General features: G+C 43.9%; 1 protein-coding gene across 1 annotated transcript; it reads left to right on the top strand.

The window, feature by feature from the left end:
• Positions 1–296: 296 nt before the first annotated feature.
• Positions 297–24,251, top strand: slc25a36a (solute carrier family 25 member 36a). Its single transcript, XM_062517418.1, has 7 exons — positions 297–763; positions 5,638–5,805; positions 9,017–9,094; positions 14,369–14,469; positions 19,850–19,916; positions 20,055–20,344; positions 20,837–24,251. The coding sequence occupies exons 1-7, from the start codon at positions 723–725 to the stop codon at positions 21,028–21,030; spliced, it is 939 nt and encodes a 312-aa protein (XP_062373402.1). The 5' UTR covers positions 297–722; the 3' UTR covers positions 21,031–24,251.
• Positions 24,252–24,572: the final 321 nt, after the last annotated feature.

Here is a 24,572-nt window from a genome sequence, read left to right on the forward strand (position 1 = left end):
AGCAGGCTATATGGACTACAAAAGTATAATTCCCTAAAATGGTTTATCTCTACAGTCATCACTTAAATAAAAATACAATTCATCATATGGCAACAAATGTTGTTTGATGGTAATAATTATTTTTCAAACGTACTTCTGTTGACATTCTTCTGAATTCATCAATGCGTGATCATGTGAAGAGAGCATGATCGGGTGGAGACTTGGTGACGTACTAATACCATCGTCCAATCACATCCTCTGTTTTTTGGCTTGTGATTCGACTGTAAATACGGACTTCACTCTCTGAATCATTTTGCACAGCTGCAGCCTGCTGACTGAGCGGACACAACAGAACCAAGAAGAGCTGGATTGCAATCTGAGCTGACAGAGTCTCTTTTACATTGGGAACGACAAGGCAATTGTTGTTTATGCAGCCTTCATCCTCTTAAACGTAACCGAGGGCTGAAGAGGACAGAATATTGCAGTAAAGTCGTCAGTCTGGTCACCGTTAGCGATTTGGTAACCGGCTAGCTAGCTAACAGTTAGCCAGCGCGCAGTAAGTTAGCCACTTCTGCGCATTAGCTAGCTAGCCAGGGTATTTTTTATATTGTATAGACTGTTGGAAGACGCCGTTCACAGTGTTGCAGCAAAGTGCATCGAAGAATCTGAACGTGGTCGACGTGCTGGTCGGCTCGTTAGCCCATTGCAGTGCCTCCTAACAGCGGGCTAGGATATGAGAAAGAATGAGTCAAAGGGACACCCTGGTTCATCTCTTTGCTGGAGGGTGAGTAGCTACGTTAACGTTAACGTTATGTCACTTGAAGGAAGTCACTACGTCACACATCAAAATATCTCAGTAATTTAGCGCGCAATGCCAGCCTGTCAAGCAAACGATATCATTATATTGATTCAGTGGCAATAGTGTGGTGTTTTCTACGTCTTCCAATCTTACTCTATTTAAATAATTGTACGTTATCCCTCGAAGTTGCGGCCTAGCCTTCGGTGCTCGTTGCAGTGTCAGTGCATGGAGCGAGTCACTCGTGTCCTCGTCAAGAACAATTCATAACGTCATTTGCTTGGCTACCGTCTAATATAGCTATTTTGTTGTATACAAGTTTGTCTGTGTTATCACATTGGTTATAAGTATACCACTATAATAATATCCTTGCAGCAATGTTACATCAGCATGTCAACGTTAGCTTTAGAGCTAACATTAGCTAATGTCAAACAAGACAGTGTGGTGCAGAGGTTGGCACGCCAGCGGTTTCTTTTTGCTGCCTTCGTTCCACAGGCACGACTTGTTATGATCAAGACAAAACAATTGATGTAACGCTCAACGTTAACTGAAAACCTCCCGGCATCGTGTATGTATCTTGTATCGTATTGTTGTAAGAAGTATCAGTTCGATTGCGCCGCACATTCGTTTTCGGCAACGTTGCTCACATACTGTTAACTGCCGTAAGTAGCAATAGGCCTGAATACATTTTGTGTTTTGTAGTCAGTGTTTGAAAACGTCAAAATCCAACACAATTTTTACTCCATTCAAGCCAATCAAGAGAAAGCGCTTATAGCTATGTAGCCTTGAACACAACGACATGTATTTACCTTTCAAGGTCAAAAGGGCAGTCAATCATGCATATACGATTAAAATACAGATGACTCATCATACACTCACTGAGGGAATTAATAGCGTCAAATAATTTTTTGGCTCTTAACTTAGAGCTTTGAATATGAGCAGAGCCTGCAGTCATTTACGCAGGCCGGTGGACCAATTGGATCCCTCCCCCTTGATGTCTGTCAAAAACGAGTGAATTTGTTGCAGCCTGACATGCAATATGTAACGAATTAGTGTTCTTGTAGATTGCTTGATCAAGTGGTCAGGGTGCTCAAACCACACCTTTGGGAAATAGATGAGTACTCACAGACTTCTGCAGTCATGACGCAGGCCTAGGCCCTTCTTTGGAATTTGGACACTATTGGCATAGTTGTATTATTAGGAAGCCTGTTGTCTCTCCTTCAAATGAATGAAGATGAAGTAAGGTGTCCTTTAGCCATGTGTCATTAGCCATGTGTCATGTAGGCCTGCTGCCTCAACTATGTAATTCATGCCAGTCCTGACTCGTGACAAAGCACATCCACTGTGAAGCAATTATTAATCACTCCAACAGAAGTACTACTGTGGAAAAGAGAGTTTTGAGCTGTAGTCTTGATAATACTACTAATATCATCATCATCATCAACAGCAACAATAATACTAATAGAAAAAGTAGATAAGGACTATGTTGACTGTGAGGCCAAACCACCCCACCGGCATCACATCGGCTCCTTGAATGGAGAATTTGCTCACTGATAGCATGGTTTGGGAACAGGCAGTATGTTCTTGCTTTTTGCACTGCAGACTTCGGCGGTGGTAGCAAGCATGTTCTGCCAAACAATCTCTGCTTTGGCGAAGGTACTTGGCTATTTGAGCGCTCTGCTGGAAAGCTGAGTCCTGTTGCCCACTCAGGACCACTTTCACCAAAGGTCAAAATGACCTAACCGCAAAGAAATTAATTGTGCCGCTACATTTGTTGACTTCTGTTCCAGTCCCTTTTAGAGTTCTCAGATAAGGCGCTTAGAAAGTTCTTCCCTTAGGTTTACCTGTTGGAGATTGTTTTGATTTGCAAGGACAAGCTAGGTGGAATGATGCATCACTATTGCCAATGGGAAACTTTCAGATTTCAGCAAATTAATGTGCAATGCACCTTAAAGAAAGAAGCCCACAAACTCTAATCTGAATACAAATTTATTTCATAGTTTTTGGGGTGGACATTGGGAAAATAGGTCATCTGCAATACTGTACACAAATAGAAATGTTTATATGACAGGTTTAGCTTCGAAAGACTTTGTCTCATTCACATGTCTTTATTAAACGTAATTCTGAAATAGAAGTCCTGCACTTTCATTTCCAAGATTTATAGTGAGCAAAATTTCAAACAAATGAGATGTTGAGTTTAGCTTTTTTTTCTCCTACAAGTTGTGGTCTAACATTGAGTACTTTACATGGGATGTTTTGTTCATTGGGCTGCTGAATGTTGTGAAGGCTTAAGTTTGCAGTGTTACGCTGTTATGAAAGTCCAAAGGTGCCATAATATGTTTGCTACGGATAGATTGGTCAAGGGGACGCATTCATTAGGTTTGAGTGATGATCGGCTCATGTATTTGCTATTTAAAGCCCGTTTCGATTTCTTAGTAGCCTATATTTAAACACATAACATTGCATCTAAGCAGTTTCAGCTGTGTTGCCTTCCTCTCTTTCTTCAGTGTAGCAGGCCTGCTATATCCCAAAGGAGCTGAATTGCTAATATGGTATTTTTGTCATGGTAAAGCAATACAATTAGACCTTTGTGGTCAACATTTTTATTGTTTATTTTATGAGTAATGCATTGATATGAATGTGTCCGTTATGTGTTATTTCACTGTCCTTTAAGGCATTTTGGAGCTGTGTAAATATTTGATCTGAAGCCCAGTCTAAAATGGCCTACTTGTTTTGCAAGCAGGCAGTACTTGTAGACATATCTTTTTCTGGTGGTCTGGTCAAGGCTGCACAGATGAAAGTCGACAAGGCTAGTTGGGCCTGGTTGAGACCGAGTTTGGGAGCTTAAATCCTGTACTGTCAGATAAGTCTCTTCCAACCAAACAACAGCCTTGTGTCTCTGTAGCAGCGAAAAATCTGGTAATGATTGCCTAAGAATCGCCATTTTGTGGAAGTGGGAAAAGTTACCGAATTCTTTTTTTTCCTCCCCTCCTGTCTCCATTGATTTTTCTGTGTTACTGACTTCACAACTCCTAGAACACTTCTTCTTTTGCTAAACGGTTGTGTGGCACAGATCTCAACATTGATTCTACATTGTTATTTGTACAATACACTTATTATTGTGAACGAGATCTCCTTCCACGAAAGAGAACATTTCCACTGTGTGTTTGCAGATGACACACACACACACAGTCCGGCGTGAACTGACTGACTAGCCCTGAAAGTTGTTTTGCCTCGTTGTGAAGGCCCGCACATGCGGCTCGTGGGCTGGTCTCCAGCAACAGAGGCAGTAGCAACAGCCACGAGCGCACCCCTATCTGGGGCAAAGTTCACGCCTGCTAGTATGTGGGTCGGCCTTTTGAAAGGCAGCGTATAAATAGACCGTTATGAAGTAGGAGCAGCAGGAGCAACAACAGCAGGAGATATAGGGGACCCAATGCTGTATGGGATCCCAAGGAGAGGTCTGCTGGTCTTCCATGCTCTCGCTGCCTCTAGAACCACAACATCAGTCCTCCTGTCCCTCTCACCCTAGATTGGCTTTATTATTAAGCCACTAAGGCAATAATATGAGGAGTCCTCAGGAGCTTAACTGGGGCCTAAAAGACGGTCTCCCTCTCAGAACCAGCGCATGCTGCTAGGCCCTTACACAGAAAGTTAGCGCCGCCGTGGCTGCATTGCTTCAGCGCTGCACTTGTGATGTCAGAGCCCAGTATGCTCTGGAGAAAATGTTGGATATATACGAGTTTCTTAATGTTTTTTTCTTCATTTTGGTATGGGTAAAGCTGCCTGCTAAATGAATGGATATGAACATGAAGCAAAGGCAGGTGGTGTGCAGGTGGTTCCGTGTAGGTAATGGGATCGACCCGTATTGTGCCATCACGCGCCTCTTGATCCAAAGAGCCCCGCTGTACAGCTGGTTGAGATGCAGACGTCATGCATTTCACAGTTGTAGGCAGTTGTAGCCTACTTTCAACCTGGCCTGAGGGAAGATTAGGTAAATCACATCAAGGTGAAAGGGTGCGTCTGTGTGTCTGTCTGTCTGTTTGCGAGAGTGAGTGAATGTGGAGGGGAACAAGTGAATGCGCATTACCGATGTGAACCTCATGGATTGATATTTTGGGTCTGTCAGAATCCCTTTTTAAAGGCAAGCTTAGATCTTGTTATGGTGTGTATCCTGTAACTTGTCAAATCAAATGAAGAGTTGCATGTGTGTGAGTGAGTGTGAAGGGGCCACACTGTGAGCGGGTTCACCGTTCGCCTGGCCTTGCCTTGTTGAACATGCATGTGAACTTCAGCACGTATAGCTGACTCACTGTGACCTGAGCAAACATGCTGCCCCACTTTCCACTCCCGCTCCTCATAAAGGCCCCTATAAGTAACCAGGCATCAGCTCAGCTGTTTTGCGTTTACCTAACAGGCCTGCTTTATTTTAAGGAGACACAGTAGACGCAACCTTTCCATGTGTATGTTGCTGTGCTATCAAACGTATATAGCGTATCTGTGACAAGTTGGGACATGAAAGTAGGATTGGCGTTAGTGTGGTGATTGGGGCTGGAAGATAAGGCTAATACATTTGAGGCACAATCAACATGAAATGAAGTGGACAGACATTTTTGGCAAGTTTTCTCATTCCTCCCTTCACAAATTAAACAAATTAGCTCATGGACCTTATTTATAGCGATGGGTATGACAATGTTCACTCTTTAAAAACTGTTGAAGATAGGCATTGTATTGTATTGTATATTGTGTCCATATTGCATGTCTACACTTTAATTCATGCATTCTCTCTCTCTCTCTCTCTGTTTTCCCCCTCTGCCCCAATCTCTCTCTCCCTGTGCTTCTCTCTGGGCGGTGTGGTGCAGCTGTGGGGGCACAGTTGGTGCAATCCTGACGTGCCCGCTGGAGGTGGTCAAGACCAGGCTCCAGTCGTCCTCCGTCACCACCTTCTACGTGTCTGAGGTGCAGCTCAGCGGCGTCAATGGGGCCAGCGTGGCGCGCATGTCCCCCCCAGGTCCCCTGCACTGCCTCAAGTAAGTGCTGGCCGGCTTGCTGCTTCAAACTCTTCATTTTCCAGGGAGCTGCAGTGTCTTTGGGAGTGAAAAGATGCCAGTGTTGTTTAGCCCACCTGGTTTTATTTGTTTTTTTTTGCATATAAGAATAAAGCGACTGGGCGGATCAATGCACAGAATAGATTTAGTTCAAGTTCAAAAGGCACAGAAACATAACCTAGGCAACTGAGCTATCTGATAACTAGTCTGTTCCAGCCCTATTGAACTGGCTGAGTGGAAGTGCGCGGAGACCATAGCCATATGTTGACTGATGTCTGAAAACTCTTAGCAGATCTAAACTGGGTTTGGGGGATCTAGTGGATCACTTAGTGATATGCTGCCTAATAATGTAAATGTAGGAATGATCTGATTGGCAGCTTCCCCTCATTTGAACAGCAGCATCCTCCGTTGCTGTCTTAATGCTGCTTCACAAGCCACTCCCTTCCACATACCACATGTCATCAGGCTTTGTACTTCAGTGAACAGGCAGCCTGCACAACATGCAGCACAACATGCACATGCGTGTGATGCAACACTTCTCATCTGTTACTCCATTTCCTAATGTGTAATGCATCTTCTAATTTGAATACTACTGAATGCCTTTTTGCTTGCCTAGCCCAATATTCTAAACTAGGGCTGCACAATAATTGCAATATTAACTAATGTAATTGGATAATGGCCCAAGGCTACACATGATCATGCACAGTCAGTCTAGACATGATTTCTGTGTGTGTCTTCCTTCTTGACTGTGCCTGCCTGTCTGATTGGTGAGGTTCTGCTGTTCATGTGCTTCTCATGCGCTAGGCATGCCCACCTATCAGAAGTGGTGCAACTTTAAGAGTCCGTCGGGATATTGAACTGAATCAATTCGTCGACAAATTGCAGTTGCAGTACCCTTCAGAAAAAATCTCAGTTTCCCCAGAGGGTGCAGCCACATTCTAAGCATAACACTGAGTGGGTTAGTCATTGCCCTAATTGCAAGAGCTCTCAGCCACATGAGCCACACTATTTGCATGTGTTTTGCGTAGCCTGTTTCTTTGAGAACTATGTTAGCTATCTGTCTCTCCCAATCAACAAAGAGCAGTACAACGTGATAGCACATAGGCCTAGTCTGTGTCCTGTGTACACATTGCTACACTTTCTGTAACAAATGTTCCATTATGAATCCCTGACAGACAGTCATTATGGTGGCAAGATTGGCATGCATATGGGGTGATACCCCTATTATAGACGTCTTGGCGGAGATGAGTAATGCTTGAGATGACTGGAGAGGCAGAAACTGGTTCAGAGCTGCTGAGCTCCGTAGGTCCTGCCAAGTGCAGAAATCTCACACCGGTCTGCCGCTGGAGCAGCTCTTCCTGTGTCTGCCTGCCTGTGATTGGCTGAGGCGTCCCACCACCCTCCGCTGCCCCTATTTTTGAGCGGGGAGCTAAGAAAACAAATATCACAGGCCCGTTTTTATTCAGCGCGGTCAGGGATTTGAGAGACACACACAGGGCCAGCGCTGTTCTCTCCCTCTGCCCCTCCCCCTCCACTCTCCTTGGGATGACTGAGTCAAATGAGAGAGATTACGTGAGCGAGCGCTGTCTGCGCTAGCCATGGGTGACCAGGACAAAGCCCCGTAGCTGGCAATGTCATAACGTGGCCACTATTGCGCCGCAAAGCTACGGGCCAAGGAATGTCCAGACTGTCACCTGGCGCTCACAGAGATGTTCACACCTATTGGCTGACGGGATAGTGGCCTGGTGACACTCCGGAGGCATAGCTTACACCTCCAGGAGACCCACTCGAGCTGTTTAATAGGGGGCGCTTCCATGGCAGAGCGAGGCACTTACATCAAGGTCAGGGGGTCGTTGTAAATAGAGCTAGTGAAAAAAAAAAAAAAACACAGTGACAGTCAGCTCTGTATTCTAAGCAGGTTTGGATGAAAATATTTGCTCTATGAATGAATCTGATGAGTGCAGATAGTCTTAGTGATTTGTGTAAAGTCTGTGCAGTGTGGTGTGTGTTTTTGCAGTGGCGTATGTGCTCTGCTGAATATTGGGGGTGTGGCAGTGGTTTTTGGGGACCTTCCCTTCTCTCTGGGTTGTGTCTTGATTTCTTACGCCTCCGGAAAAAAAGTGGGTTGAGCCAGCTTCAGCACTCAAGAGGGAAAAGGAGGAGGGAAAAAGACTGGTTCTTTCTCTCCTTGTCTCTCGCTCTCGTTCTTGCTCTCTCTCTCTCTCACACACACACACACACATACACACGCACAGGCTCTGACATGAGAAAGTGGGTCAGCAGTGAAGGAGGAGGAGTCGAGGAGAGGATTCATATTTTACCCACAAGGCCAGCTGTGCCTGCTGCAGTAGAGAGAGAAGGGATTAGACCGAGTCGAGGGGACTTCAAGGCCACCCAGCTCATTCAAATTTGGCCATGTTCGGCCAGAATTAACACTGGGTCTGAGCCACACAGGGGCCAGGACGTCTCCAGCATTAATCACTCCAGACCGCGGCCACATACACGAATGAGATAGACCCAGGCCACGTTTTGGCCATCTTGGGGGCAAATCAATTTCAGAGGTTGTTCCCAATGCTGTAGGTACTCATGGCCATTTTTCCAAAACATGTAGTGTAGGACGAGTGTTAACTCTGCTCATAGTTTAGTCTGGGGCAAGTTTGACTGTCACAAAAATAGATTCTGAGTAATTTGTTCCAACAGATGAATCGAGACAGCTCTTTGAAGTCGATGATATCTAAACATAATCTGTGTGTGCAATGACCCCTGCAGGCCATACCCAAGCCGTGTTCAGACCAGACTCGCTCTAAACAGATCAGAGGCCGCGCTAGAGGCTCGCCGAGCTAGCCCACGCTGCTGTGGTGTTTTATTAAGCCAGCGGAAGTTCCGAATGGCTTTATTTATTCTGGCACTCGACTCCCAGCAGGAGGAATTTGATCTGACATTGAAGTTCATTCTCGTGAATTCTGCGTAACCTTCGTGTTTTTGAAGTGCTTTAGAATAAGGTCTCTGAAAGGCAAACAGTGTGATTTCCAAACACGTGTTCTCTGTCATCCTAAGAGCTACTGCCCCCATCAGAGATATGTTCAAGCTCCTTTTGTGTTGGATGTGAGACTTTTTAATAGGTTTATGTACAAGTTCCCTGATAAAGCATTGTGACCTGAATCTAATCGTTCTCTTTCCTTGTCTCTTTCAGGTTAATACTGCAGAAAGAAGGACCTCGATCGCTCTTTAGAGGTCTGGGGCCTAACCTTGTGGGCGTGGCTCCTTCTAGGTACAGTATGACTGACATGTCTCCTATCCTATCCTGTGTGTCTTGGGTCGCATGGCCGCTTCCTCAGCCCTTCCTTCTCTACCAAAGCTTGTACCGCCAAAAGAGGGAACGGGAGCACTCGCAGCATACAGTAATTTCCCGCATATAAGCCGCATTGTATGTAAGCCGCAGGACAGTGTTTTATGCAAGTTAAAAGAAACAAAACCATATTAACACCATATTAACTGCCCCCCTGTATTAACCTCGTAGTGGAAGAAATTTTGCAAAATCAATGTATAAGCCACGGCTAATAATCGGGAAATTACGGTACCAGCAGTTTGACAGAACAATTGATGTAAAGCGGCTCTTGAAGGTAGTCAGCAGGGTCAGTGACTATAAAGCTGCCTCTGAGCTCTGTAATGGTTGAGGGATGTTCCAGTGGTGCCTGACTGCGTTAATGGATCTGAGACCGAGCTAGCCATACGTTGTCCGTGTTATGTTTTTGCCAGTGCACAGCTCATTAACCAAAATGCTAAGCGCCCGGCGCTTTTAAGCGACCACTCCTGGGCCTCCAGCGGTTGTGCACAAACAAGGCCACTATTCCCCGTTGCCCCGCACTGGCTCGCTCTCCTGATCTGGCCTCACAGGCGGTGATGTAAGTGGAATAAGCGAGAGCAGAGGAGATGTGGAAACACAGGGCTGTTGTGCAGGATGTTCTCCACACACAGCTGCCAGGGGACTTAGTCAGAGCAGGTAGTTGCTCGGTTGCCTGCTCGTCGCTCATCAAGCCTTGTGTGTGTGTGTGTGTGTGTATTTGGCCGAGGTGTTAGTGTTGTTTCCAAAATGAGTTTTATACCATACCATGCCTGTATATTTCGATACCAATACTGAAACAGAACCACGGCGAAAACCTTAAACAGCTTATAGAAGTAATAGAATAGGTATAGATGACCGTGCATGGAACTCTGTTTTTTGTTAATACTATTGTTAATAGAAAAGTCTTTTTTATGAAAACCTGCTAAGAACAACCCTTCAAGTACGGATACCAATGAGATTGGGTATCATAGCATTTGTAATTTCAGGGTATTGTGATACCTCTCTGTTTTCGATATATTTGTGTGTGTGTGTGTGTACACGTACGTACGTACATGGCCAAAAGCTTAGTATACCTATTCATTCATTGTGTTTGTGCATTGGGAGATAGTGTGGACGTGTGTCTATTTGTGCATGTGTGTTTTTGTCCATTGTGTGTGTGAGGGTGATCGGATGTCTTTTCCGTGAAATGTGTGAGAACAGATATATCTCTTTAATGTTTCCTGGTTCGTTTCCTGTTGGGATTTGCCCTCATTTCCTCACGGTAGTGAAGATGAAGATGAGAGAGGGAGTTTTTTTCCTCTCTTAAGTCCTGATTTTGCCCCACCTCCCATGTGACATTGCATAACACTGCGTAGCGGCAACCTTGCCTCCACATTGTAATCTCACTGCACACTGCAACAATCGGACCTGTTGTGCTTTAGTATTTCTTATATTATTGTATTGATTATTTTTTTTACTTTTCAGTTTCTGTAACATTTATGGATCAACTTTTAGGCTATTTTTATTATTTTGTAGTTTTTCTAATTCATGGCTATGCACAATGGCTGCCACACTGTAGCTAAGCACTAAAATCATTCCTATTACTGCCATTGTACCCCATCATATGGCACTCTTTAGTTTAACTACAAACACAGATTTCACAGATAACGTATCTATAGCCATCTGTCGCTCAAATGGTGAGAATCTGGTAAACAAACCAACACTTTTCTTTTAACTGTTTTTCAGTTTTGATAGTGACTCTGCATTTGTAAATGTGTGTCCCCTTTAGAGCTTTTCAAACACCTCCACAAATATAAGTTGCTGTTTATTACAAGAAATAGTATGTGGTATATGCCCATATTGATTCTGAATCAAAACGGATTTAATGAAATTGTAACATGGCAATCTCTGCCAATACCCAGCCCCTATACGTGGTTTCTAAATCCACTGTAATGAAATGCTGAAAGGGTTAGAGAAGATCAGCACAGTGTGCCTCAGTCAGCACGTACAGCTGCACTCTGCATATGTCCAATGCATGCATATGGAATTCTTCAGGAATTCTTCAGGATCATCTCAAAATGCTGCTGCTGCTGCTGTTGTTGTGCAGCAGACGTGCTCATGACTCATGAGATGGGAATAAATAGTCTCCTGTTGCGCAACTCCGTCTAGAAATCCAAGCTTCACGACCCAGGGTGCCAGACCAAGGCAGAGACCAATAGATACGCTGCGCTTGCCCTCCTGTGAATGTGGCTGGCACTAGCGCCAGTGGACTGAGTCAGATGCAGGTGCTGTGTTGGTCATGAATGGCAATCGCTTCCGCTGGTTTCAAATCTGTGCAACATTATGTAATTGTGCTTTAACCTTGTATTAGCTCGCTCTCTGTCTCAGACAGCGTGGGTGTGTTCCCCTCGCTCCCCAGAGCGCAGCAGCACTCCCCCGCTGTCCTGACCCAGACACATGTCCCTAGCTGCCATACTCTAGCTCTAATTGGACCAGCTTTCACTGGGGCCATCGGAACAGGTAGTGGGTTTTGGCCGAGCTTGATTGTGAATGTGACATGCAAAATGTGAAGCTCTCTTTTTAGAAAATTTTCTTGTCTACATTTTGAATGTTGTTTTGCGAATGTGTATGAATAGGTCAGCATATATGGTATTGTTCCATGCCCTGTTATGTAACTGTTAGCTATATATATGAGGTGCAAAGCCTTCTGGTTTAATGGCCTATATGTTGTACACATATTTGTGTCTGTGCTTGAGAGAGAGAGGGGAGGGATGGGGGGTGGGGGGGGGTGGTTGTCTACTCCGGCCCAGTATATTGTTGTGTATATTTTTGGCCATGCTTTTTTTGTTTTTTTTTGGGACACGTTTAGCCGCTCATGACTAAACAGACTGTTACATAAAAGCAGGAAAGAACACCGTAGAGGAGAGGAGAGGAGAGAGCACTCCAATGCCCCTAATAACTCCAGTCCACGTGCTCACAGCCAAAAGCAAAACAGGACACAGCAGAAAGTGCTTGCTTGAGCATAGGAACATGCTAACGATCCCTTTCATTTGCATGCAGCCCACACATGTTGAAGCACCAAATCTCAGTTGCATTGAGTGCGAGTATTGTCAGTCCTTGCAAAACTATAATTAAACCTTGCTTCTGGCCTGGCACGCTCCCGCACATTTGATTGGTGAAAACCCGACAGATGTGTTCCTCGGATGCCGATTGGCTGCGTGCTTTGGAGTGCAGAGGCCACTGATAGGCCGAGCACGGTGCGGGGGAGTGGGTTTGGAGGAAGTGGAAAGATACTGGGCACTTGGTAACCAGGCTGTCACATTAAGCCGCTGGTCATCTCATCTGGAAAGGGCCCACGGTCGGCTGGGCTTTTGGCTGCTCCGTCTGCAACAGTGTTGCAGCACCATAGGCCTTAAATCCACCCTGTAGCCTCCCAGAGAAGCTGTCTCTATGGCTTACATAATGAAGAAGACACAACATTCATCCATTCATCTCACACACACACACACATAGACACACAGAGACACACAGAGACACACAGACACACACGACACGACACACAGGGATTAAAATCCAAGCCTCAACGGAAATTTTTATTTGCGTAATCCTGTTTCTCTTCCTCCCTCCCTCCCTTCTTTTCTTTTTTCCTCTTATGCCAAATTGCCTTCTGTCACTGATTCAATCCACCGCTAATGCCAGTCATGTGATGTGAGCTATGCGATCCAATACAGACCGATACTCACCCTGGGTACCCTTCACCTGAAAGTGCTGTGGATCGCCCCAGGCTACCATAGTCCGCACTCAGGGATGCAAGCATTCTGGGTACCGCACTGAAATAGTGACACTGCATACCATAGAGAGGGCATGTAGGGCTTTACGTTTTTTTAATCCATCGGTAATTTTCCATCTAGTAGTCATTGAATCTATAGAACTACTTTGACGTTTTAGCACAACGTTTGGTTGTTGTGTGAGGTTGCTAAGACAATCCAAGCACATTTTGGACATGTTAAAATGAATTGTCCAGCGGTCATTACCTGAAAATAAGTCCCGACAGGGCAAACAGGACCCCGATGGGAAGCGGAGCTTAAGTTAGATTTCGGTGAATCTGTTCATGAATGAGTGCTCCTGTACCTGCTGTTCTGCACATAACTCTTCTGACCCCTTTGCTTCGCCACAGGCTGGTTGGGCATCAGAGCTTTATGGGTTGGGTTATGCTGGGAGACAGGGAGACACAACATTGCCCTAAATGACTTTTAGCTTTATCCTGAAGTGTGTGTGAGTGCGTGTGTATGTGTGTGTGTGTGTTGAGAGAGTGAGAGAGTGTGTGTTGAGAGAGCGAAAGAGAGTGAGAGAGCACAAATTAATGGACGTGTTTGCTCCTTCTGTTCATTTATGTGCCCTTACCTTACATAACCATGTCTGACTGGGCACTCTCGAGTCATACAGGCACACTGGATTAGATATGGCAGGACCTGTACTCAAAGTTAGATCATCACGGCCTAGAGTGATGTGTTAAAGAGTAAAATAGCAACATTTCTTTTAAGATATACAGTCATTGTTGGCTTCTGTCATTGCTAGTCTTTCACACATAAGCATTGAGTGCTTGCCAGGGTACCTGTATATTGAGTTGGTACAATGTTGAGTCACAAAGCCACAACTGGGCCTGACAGAGTCCTGAGCAGGTGCTGTCCAGGCATCATCTAGATCACAAGCTTAGTAAGAACAGCAGAGGGTGATGCAATATTCGGAGGAGTTGCATAATGCAGCATCACATTTCACATCAAAGACTTCATTGTCGTGTAGCGCACGTGTGCAAACAAAGTGGAAGCCAAGATGCACTCCTCCGCGTGTTCATTGTACTTGGCTACCATGGAGTTTGCGGAGAGCTTTACTCTGATTATGTGGGGCACAAGGCTAACCCCTTATTCCGAGTGAAGCTTTACTGAGTGTCAGTAATCAGCCCTGGTCATCACCGTAGCCAAAGAATGATGGGGTTCCTTAGAGACACGTGTAGAGACGGACTACATAGAGGAACGCTTGTTTTATTGGTGTTCCATCTCAGTTCACTGAGCCACACCTTCTGGCCACAAATGTCTTGTTGGCGCACTTTTTAAACCTGATTGATCACCGTTTTGCCAGCTTGTTGTCACTATATTTTACCAGATAGATGCACAATCTGAGACCACATCACTAAACCCTTGTCCTTTTTCCCTTCCACAGAGCCATATATTTTGCCGCCTACTCGACAGCGAAGGAGAAACTAAATGGCGTGTTCGAGCCCGACTCCACACAGGTGCACATGGTCTCGGCCGCCTTAGCAGGTAAGAGGAGAGCCATTAACCGCTGCATCCACTCTGACTGAAGAATACTAAAACTGTAACAGTGCTCCCCTTTTTTGTCGTATTTAACCAGACTGTGTAGAAATGCTACAGTTTGCACTCGCTCTCAGTCTCTGCTCCATTAAACATGGATGTAATGTCTCTAAGACACTTTCGCTATTTTCTTTTTTTTTTTTTTTTAAGTGTAGGTATCTTGTTGATCAGTCAATTGGCCTCCTTTTCAATTGTTAAATAAGTTCAATTGTTTTGATATTTTTGTTTGATTGGAAGTTGTGGTTGAAGAGTAAGCACATTTGTTTTTTTAATTGTTTAAGCACTGATTGGGCATGGTTAGTCTAGGAAATTTGCCCTCACCTTTTAGATTATTTTTTTTTTTATTATTATTATTTGTTATTTTCCCCCTCCATTTTGAGGTAATTTGCTAGCTATGGGGTAGCATGGGTAGAATGAAAAAGCAAAAGGCACGACTGGTTTGTCCGAAAGCACAATTGAAGACTTTCAGGATCGGGCCCTCCATCCACTCATAAACATGTCCTGTCCTCAGAGCTCAGACTTCTACCCTCAGACAAAAGGGAAAATGGAAGTTAAATCTCAAAAACTGATAATAAAAAATTAAGAAACATATATAAATATATGTTCAAATGTAAAATATGACCTGATGTGTGTCAGAATCATCTTGATATTCATACTGTGTATTTTCTGACAATATTTTACAAGAAAACAAATCGATCAATCAACAAACCAATTTAATCATTTAAAATGGAAAAATTATATCGGAAAACACTCTTGCTTTTGAGTGGACGTTCTTGTCACTCTGGACTGCATTGATGGACTACATCGATGGATTGCATTTGAGCCCCAGCATTGACAGAGCCCTTTGCTCACAAAACTCTGGCACAGTAGCACCTCCGAATACACTACAAAACAGTGCTTTTCTTTTAAAGAAAAGAAAAGGGGAAAAACTTTCTCAAGGTCCTTAAAGTTTGGGTTGTGCTTTCCTTTCCATTTTTTCTTTCTTTCTTCCGTTTCGTTGTTTCCCCCTCCCCTGTTTCTTCTCCTCTTGTTTTGAGGGCTGGAGGCCATAGGTCATTACATACCAGTGTGCTACTAAACAGTCTGGCTTCACACGCTGCGCTGTCTGTGCTGTGTGTAGTTGAGGACGCTAACATGTAGGGCTCGATGCGCAGTGAGTGAGCGGCGGTCCTCGCGACTGGCGCAGGCGGATCCGCGGACGCCTCAGGTAGTCTCCTCTTCTCACTGGTATGGACATGATTCTCCTAACCGTAATGATGATGATGATGATGATGATGATTGTGATGATGCTTATGATTATGATAGAAATGCTGATGTATGTTTTTTTATTTTATTTTTTTATTTTATATTTTATTTTTTAAAAAAAAAACATGTTAATCACATACTCAGTACTGCTGCAGGCTTGTAGCTAGTTATTTTTGTTTTGTTTTTATTTTTGTTTTGCCCCTGTCTCCTAATCTCCCTTGTTATTGCACAGTCTTGACACTTTGGCCCTAACCAGCCTGTCACCCCCTGTAAAGGTAATTAAATCACAAAATAACTGCAAATGATACATGCGCGCACACACACACACACACACACACTCCTCCCCCTTATCCCCAAGAGTAGTCAGCCCTGGGGCATGGTAACCTTGTCAACTTAGCTAATGTTTATGTACCTGGCTACCTGTGTTATCAAGAGTACCCTACATCGTATGATAGTCAAAGTTATCAAACGGTTTGTTATACAGTAGATTTTGAGTAGTTCATTTGCAGTCTCACAGACTCACAGACAGAAGAAATAGAGTCACGTCCTTAATCATATCTGTCTGAAATGTTTATAACACTTGCGCAATAATCCATGTCGAAACAGTACTTTATTGCAGTGCAGCTTATCTAAATAACTCTAAAGTTATTAAGATGTACAGATAATGTCTTAATCACCAAATATTTTTTAAGGCGTGTCTCTATAGTAGGTCATGCTGTAAAACACTTTTAATTACCTTTTGTAAAATTTTATAAAATGGCTACACCAACAATATGGTCTTGCCGTGCCGTTAGAGGCAGTGGAAAATTTGCCCAGCCATTCTATCCGAGTGGTATATATCACAGTCGTATCGCTTTCCATGCCTTTCCTGCAAAGCGCCTCAGTTTCACCTGTGATTGACACTTCCCACATTGGGTGCGCAGCTCAAACTTCCTGACCCCGTTGGCCAGCTCCTGGTCTGTGCGCCTGCGTCTGAGCAGATGTAGGTCAGATGACTGCAGAGAGTGGGGTAGTGTTCCACGGCCACGTAGTCGTAGGCGGTGCATATAGAACAAAGGCAGCCGGCCAAGATCCTATGAGAAGGCGGCCGTTCCTCTAGTCTGACGCACACACATACATTGGTGCTAGTAGATCCATGTCTACTTGGCTGTACAGTAGAGACAGCCACGTATGGTTATGTATGCTGGAGTGTCATGCATGGAGATGTATGGCTCTTGGCTTCTTATACAGGAACGTTAAATGGCACACCAGGCTGTAGGCCAAGAGTACGCTATCCCAGCATCAGACCAGACGTGTTGAGTGCAATATATCATAGCAGCTGTAGAGTGTATGCATATCGACACAACCTCTGCCCTAATTTTGACTTTAGGCCAAAGTTGGAAAAAGTTTAACAAAAAAAAAAAGAATTGCTAAAACATGATCTGTCTGACATTTCAGATGCCTCTACACTTAAACGTCTTATTCTGTCTGAAGTGAACCATGTGCCTTGTTCCTGATTCAGCAGAAACTGCCTTCTGCCAAGCTCATCATGTAAATAGCTTATCTCAAGAGCCTGCTGTGAAAGGGTGGACAAAAACCCATGTTGTTCAAGTCATCATATCATCACTGGTTAAGGAAAAGAGTGTTTTATGCACAACCATATGCTCATGAGAAAGCCATGCACATCATATCTGTGTTAACTGTGTTAACATACTCGTTGCCTTATTTATTCAACAAGGTTGACAAGGTTAACATGTCCCAGTTTTAGGAAAATATATTTGTATTATTTATCTTGCACTGCTTGACCGAACGTTTCATTACTGTTTCACTTTAGACTTTGCCCCCTTTTCACCCCAATGACTTTTCTTTACCCCTCCAACATGTAGGTCAGATACAATTGTGATAATGGCAATGACAACACTGTTCTTGCTGCTCCTGTAGCATCAGCTAGGCTCTGTCCCCTCCATCTTTGAGTTTGATAAAGATTAAAAGCCAAGAGTGCTGTGATGATCTGTCAGGCTTCAGAACTAAAAAAAAAAAAAAAAAGAAGAATTTTGCATTTTCTTTTGGCATTCTATATCCTCCCTCTTTGTTCCTCCTCCTCCTCCTTGTTTTCCTCTCCCTCTGTCTTTCCTTCTCACTGCCCTTCTGACGGCACTTACCCATTTTGTGTGACAAGAAAGGAAAGGATAAACCAGAGTCCAAACAGGTCTCTTATGTTCTTGTGCTCTCGTGCGCTCAACAAGGAGCATAGCATCACGGGTGGGAGGGTGAAGGGCGGGTGGGCGGGCTGATTGATGAAGGCGATGGTAGGGGAGTTAGTGTTGGGGTCATGGGAGATAACGGAGGATGCTCTATTCCATCCCATTCCACGTAGTGTGTATTTTGAGTGTGCTTTTTTGTCTTCATCATCTTATAACCATAAATAAAAGCAACGCCAAAAACAAACAAACAAAAGGGGGGACTTCTGCTGCTGCTGCTGCTGCTACTGCTTGTGACTGTGGTACAGACAAGCCTGTGTCTATTTTAGGGCTCTGTACTGTAGTTGGCAGCCCTGCGTGGGGGGCCCTGCGGGGCAGCCAATGTCTGCAGGCTTCTTACTGCAGCTGTGTGGAGTAGCTTTGTCCCCCTCCCCCGTGAGTACTCGCCAGAGACGCTCTCTGCTCTTCCTCTCTTTCTTCCTCCTCCTCTTCCTCTCTTCCACTACTACTTGCTACTGCTACAGATCTCTCATACTTTCCACCCAATTGCTCCTTAGGAATTTCAACCCCTTCCCCTCCCCTCCGTAGACACCCACATCCACTACCACCACCCCACCTCTCTCTAGGTTCAGAACGACATGCATAGATGTGTTACTAGCCTAAGATAAATAACATGTTCTTATGTGAGCAGGATAGTCATAGACTTATGAAGGCTTTATGTTATTGCTATACTCTTAAGTTGGCAATTGGGGTTTGGACTTTGTTTTGTTTTGGTGGGGCGGAGGGGTAGGGTTGGTATCCACCTTGACTTGATCTCAGAGTATCTGAACTTGGATCATACTAAAATCTTCTCTCAAAAAAAAAAAAAAAAAGATGAATCAATTGTGCACACATCCACTTAGTGAAACTGAAGCCAGCTGTCTAGAGCTAGTCTGCTGATAACATCGCATAGAGAATTCAAAATGGGCAGTTCATGTAACCCAAGTTGAATGTAGATCACTTCTTAAAGCCATTGCATTTGCACAACCCATGCACCTATTCACTGCACGTTTTAAAAAGCAAAAACGAACCACAACAAAAAGAAAAAAAAAAAGAAAAAAAAAACTGACCCCTCGGTGCTAACATGTATACTAATTCCGTGTGTCTAAACCTTACGTGTCTGTAATTTTCCTTGCTGTACTGGCATGGAGTGTCCTTGACCCATCAGGGATACCAGTTGTCATATTTTGTGTTAGTTTTGAACATTGCGACAATTAACAACCCATTCCACGGAAGCCATTGATATGCAGCATGTGGAGATAGGCTTACACAGCCTTTGCCCTCACAACATTTTATTGATGTTTTAGTCACTAGTAAATGGCTCTTCAAAAGAGCTACCGCACAAGTATATACTTCACCAAGTTACTGTGGAGGACAATGTTTATTTTTGTTGGGGGAGGGTTAATACTCACCTATTGGCCAGTTACAATATCAGTTCAGATGCTTGAGTTTGAGGATGACTTCTTTAACCTGAGCTTATGGCTTATGGCCTGAATTCACTTCTATGAGGTCCTCTTGACCTCTACGTTCCTTCCAAAGAGGGCATCTGAGTGACCATCAATGATAATGATGATAGGGATGCATTCCTGAGCAAGACGCAGTTGGTCAGTAGTGAGGCCGTTCAAAGTCCTCAAGTATTAAGCTCAAGTAGTATGGAGTGCATTGGATATCTTTTGCAAAAAACTCAGCCATAAACCCATGTTAAATGAGTTTTCATGTGGATTGGTACAATTTACGAGTTGAGCATTTATCACTACTGGTGATGTTGTCTAGAGAGAGCACTAGGCCAACAGATTGTCCATGAGTGTGTTGACATGCACTGTCTGTTACTGCCTCCTCTGAACCCACTGTCTTGTTTTTCCCAGGGTTCACAGCGATTACGGTAACCAATCCAATCTGGCTTATCAAGACCCGCTTGCAACTTGATGCCAGGTGAGTGAAACAAGCGTGTATGAGTCATTTTTAAAAGAACGGATCCTCTGTACTAAATTGATTAATGAAATTGAGATAACTTTTTGAAAAGAAAGCCTTGATGTATTTAACATCTTTTACTAATCCGATGCTGTGTAGGAACCGAGGTGAGCGTCACATGAGTGCATTTGACTGTGTCAAGCGGGTGTACCAGGCAGATGGGATCCGGGGATTCTACAGGGGCATGTCAGCATCCTACGCTGGTATCTCAGAGACTGTCATCCATTTTGTGATATACGAGAGCATCAAACGCAAGCTGCTGGAGTCCAAGGTCCAGGCCAACATGGACGAGGAGGAGGAGGTGGTGAAGGATGCGTCAGACTTCGTAGGGATGATGCTGGCAGCAGCCACATCTAAAACCTGTGCCACATCTATTGCTTATCCACATGGTAAGTCTTTGTTGGTTGGGTTATAGCATATGAGCATATTTGATAAGACATTGCCTTTGCCTAAATTGCAAACCTTGCCTTCACTGAGCAGTACCTGAACCTGAATTATTTAAGATGTGTATAATTTATAGAAGAACATGCACAAACTAAATATGAAATGTGTGAACAGCACAAATAATGGATCAAGCAAGTGGCCAGGAAGAGGTTTCAAGGAAAGAACAAGAAACCACTTCCTGTTAATCTGTTTTTATTAGTAACAGTCAGTTTAAACACTAAAAATAACTGTCAAAAAAGACCCTTTCAAGGAGAAAGTGCATCCCTGCCATAGTGTTTCATCATTGAAGTTTTGCTCAAACAAAGCATTTGTATTCTGTATTCTTTTTATGTGTGATCTAAAAAACAGACAACTACATAACACCTGACGGTATGGTCTGCTTTTTGGCTTTTTCTGAATGGCACACTGACTCTCTTCTCTCTCTGTCTCTCCCACAGAGGTGATCCGCACTAGACTTCGAGAGGAGGGTAGCAAGTACCGCTCGTTCTTTCAGACTTTTGGCATGGTGATGCGTGAGGAGGGCTACCGTGCCCTCTACCGCGGTCTCACCACCCATCTGGTCCGGCAGATACCCAACACCGCCATCATGATGTCCACCTATGAACTGGTGGTCTACCTGCTGAACGGTTAACCCATCCCCCGCCCCCCAGCCCCGGCCAAGGAGGAAGAAAAGGAGAGTGAAGAAGAGATCGAAGGATGGAAAGAGATGGATATAAGTGGAAAATGGGAGAGGACTAGGAGGGCCCCAGAAGTTCTCCCAGGCCACTAGAGGGTGCTGTTGTCCGAGAGATGAAATGGAAAGAGTGGGGAGCAAGGGGAAGGGCGGAGGGTGGGAGGGAACGAATGATCGAGAAAGCGATCGAGGGAGGAGGGGGCTAGTTCAATCCTATGACAACACTGCAGGGTGGTTGTTTGTAATGGATGGTGTCTTATTGAACCAGCCATTAGTGATAATCTCGTTTGAACTCTGTTGTCTCTCCATAATTCCTCTCTTGAAGAGGAGACATTTGAGAAGACAATCAGATGGAGGGGGATGCTTGACACTGTAACCCCTGTTTTATGGGTGAAAACACTGAAAATTAACGCTTGATGCAAATATGCCACCATTTCTGTTTTTGTTGTTGATGATGATGATGAAGATGATGATGATGATTCAGTTTGTCATTTGTTTTAAAACGGTCACTTACGCAACCACAGTTAATTTGTCTGTATGGGTTTCATTTCTACACAGGTTCCTGTAGAGTTAGAAGTTGGTTGCTAAAGACAAGGCTGTGTTCAAGCATGCCCCTCCGCTCGCCAGGGTGTCCCTCCCTCAGCTCAGCGCCACAGACTAACCATGTGCATCACGCCGATCCTTCCGCTTTGCTCTCGGCCAAATAGTCCTGACCCTTTTTAGTCCATTACAACCCTAAAGGTCCTTCATGTAGACATGTGTTTCATGCAAGCAAGATGTCATTTCAATGGGGTTTGTGGAGTTGTGCGGTGAAGTCTTCAGTAGTTGCAGATGAGCTCTGTAGCGCAGAGAGCGGCCCCTGTCTGCACGTCTCTTGAATGCAGCTTTTTTTTTTTCCTCCTGTAACATCCAGACCTGTCTCGCAGGCCTCTTCTGGAAAGGCTGCTTACTTGAAACTAGTCAGTGTTGAAGTCCGAACGGCAGCGCCTACAGACCTTTGTTCTGGAGTGTCAGACTCGGGGATGTCTACTCAGACATGGCCCTGACACACACACACGCACACATGCACATTACCATCCGGGGAGGTGCCGCTCTCCCCACCCCCTCACCGTGGCTTTTTTTGTGGATAGTTTTAGTCTTGTATTATAAATATATAAATATATATTAAAAAAAGAAAGAATAAAAAAACAGTATTACTGTTGGAGCAAGACAGTGTTTTGCTTAGCAGTGTCCATTGAAGATATTGTACAGTTCAGTGTACTTGATTAATTTTTAGTGAAGGATATTCCTATATGTGTATATAATATGCATATCAAATATCCCCTTGTCCATAATCTAGGTCCTATGATCATGCAGTAGGCTGCAGTTTCAAAAGTATTATTTGAATCAACTGCATTTGTTCAATGTAAAACAAGTTTGAATCTATCGCAATATGCGCAATATGGTGTGTCAATGTGTTTTTGGTCGATTTTATTTTGTTTTCTTTGTTTTTCTCTTTCTTTTTGGTACAACATGCTGGCCTTGGACTCCATAGACAGCCCAAAATGGAGTCTATAATTTTGTTTTCTGTTTTGCTTTGTTCTTTTAATCCTTTTCTTGTGTGGATCTGTGAAAGGTCAGTGTCCTCATCTCAGATGTAAGTTTACATGCAGCGCCCCGTTCCTTATTGTTTATGGAGCTCATATTAGATTGATCAACTGGGTCACCCTCAGCTGGTCACCTCGTGGTTTCCCGTTTCTCCGGTTTCATCTTTTGTGTCAAAACAGATTATAGGTTTTTTTTTTTTTTTTGTCATTCTCTAACCAGCCAGCTTGTGGTCCTCAGTAACGTGTGAGTTGTGAGAATCTTCTCTCCACAAGGCCATTTGACGACAGTCCTCACTCGGGGTAGATGTCATAGTGAATGTGTCTCTCCTTATGCAAGTAGCGAGCTCAGATCATGAACTCGCTGCGGTAGTATTTGGGTTGAACATGAGTCTCCCTCCACTGAACTGTGAACGCTTGAATTCCGTGTTTTTTTATGTTGTCATTGTCGGCATACGGTACTCATCTGTTCCATCAGATTCTGACAGGTGCTACAGATTCCGTGTGGGACTTCCTGCAGCTGCTATTGGCCTACATGGTTCTGTAGTGCATACTGTAAGGGGCTATTCATCCCTCTTAACAGTGTCGTATTATGTGACAACACTCAACTCAACATTGAGCACTTGTCTCTGTGCAAATACTATATCTTACACTATCATACTGTATTTATTAACAATGACAAATTTCCTAAAGGCAACTGCCAGAATGGCACGGATTCAGGTTATTTGATAAGTTAGCCGAAATGGACAGGCCCTATTACTTTAACCACCAAAGCAGTTCTGTTCAGTACACTCAGAGGTGGCAAAAAACATGAATTTCTATTAGAATGTGAGAAATATTAAATCCTACCTTTGCCTAACCAGCCCATGCGGAAAACAAGTAGTGCTTTGTGGAGCCACAAGCCAAATGAGCCTGGAGAGGTGGGCTCCACTGTGGGCTGCACGGGTGGCCAGATGCAGACAGCACCACAGCCAGTCAACTGTGGAATAGCCCAGGTCCTCTTGGCATTACAAAGCAAAAGCAAGATGGAGGCCATTGGGATGGCAAACATCTCTTAAGCTTGTATTAATTATTCTTGACACGATCGGCCCAGATTTGGCTTACTAACTGCAGGTGTATAACCTGCCAACATGGCATTACACAGCAGATGTGACAACTGTTAAAATAAATCCTGCCAACTGGAGTCCACCAAGGGATGTTTGAAGAACATTTGTTGCAGTTGCTGAATATAACGATAAAAAAAAAAAAATCAGTTGACAAGATGATGGGAGCTCTGGAAGTGATGATGGGTGCTTAGGGAGCTCATGGGTCTGTGTGTCTCATTTCACCATTCTTGAACCTGTTTTTTTGGTGACAAAATACTCTGGGGAGATTATGGTGTCCCAAGCACCAGATCACTCAACACTAATGCATTGAAAATTTCTGTTGAATGTTTTATTTATCCTTCCTCCATTAAGTTCTGATTTTGTTTTGTTTGGGCTTTTTTACACCTTAAAATGTGGCCTATTCTTAGCTGGCTATGTGTTATACCTCCTTTTGTACAAAATAAAAAAAATCAACTAAATAATAATAAAAAAAATAAAATAAAATAAAGAATCTTTGTATTGCTCTCTTTGTCTGCACACACTATATAATTGATACAACGTTTGCATGCAAGACCTCCACATGTAATGTTAAATATAGTGTAATGTTAAATATCGACCTCATGGTGTCAGCATTGTTCAGGAGATAATGCCGCGACACAAGTCATATTGGCAGATAGTCTAGATCAGATCCAAGTTCGCATAATGTCAGTTAAGATTTCATTTCACTTATGTGTCCGAGTCGTGTAACATATTGATCTGCTGTCATTGCATCATGCCATATGGGGTTCTGTTTTGCGGATCAACATTCTTTTGAGCTGGTCAGTCACCAGGT

The sequence above is a fragment of the Sardina pilchardus genome, chromosome 2, assembly GCF_963854185.1.
Source record: "Sardina pilchardus chromosome 2, fSarPil1.1, whole genome shotgun sequence".
Lineage (NCBI taxonomy): Eukaryota > Metazoa > Chordata > Actinopteri > Clupeiformes > Clupeidae > Sardina > Sardina pilchardus.

What these genes read in the sequence shown, in the direction of transcription:
- slc25a36a (XM_062517418.1), top strand. Translation starts at nt 723, where the DNA reads ATGAGTCAAAGGGACACCCTGGTTCATCTCTTTGCTGGAGG. An exon ending in GTTCATCTCTTTGCTGGAGG is followed by an intron (nt 764 to 5,637) that starts GTGAGTAGCTAC and finishes GGTGTGGTGCAG; the next exon opens with CTGTGGGGGCACAGTTGGTG. An exon ending in GTGGGCGTGGCTCCTTCTAG is followed by an intron (nt 9,095 to 14,368) that starts GTACAGTATGAC and finishes TCCCTTCCACAG; the next exon opens with AGCCATATATTTTGCCGCCT.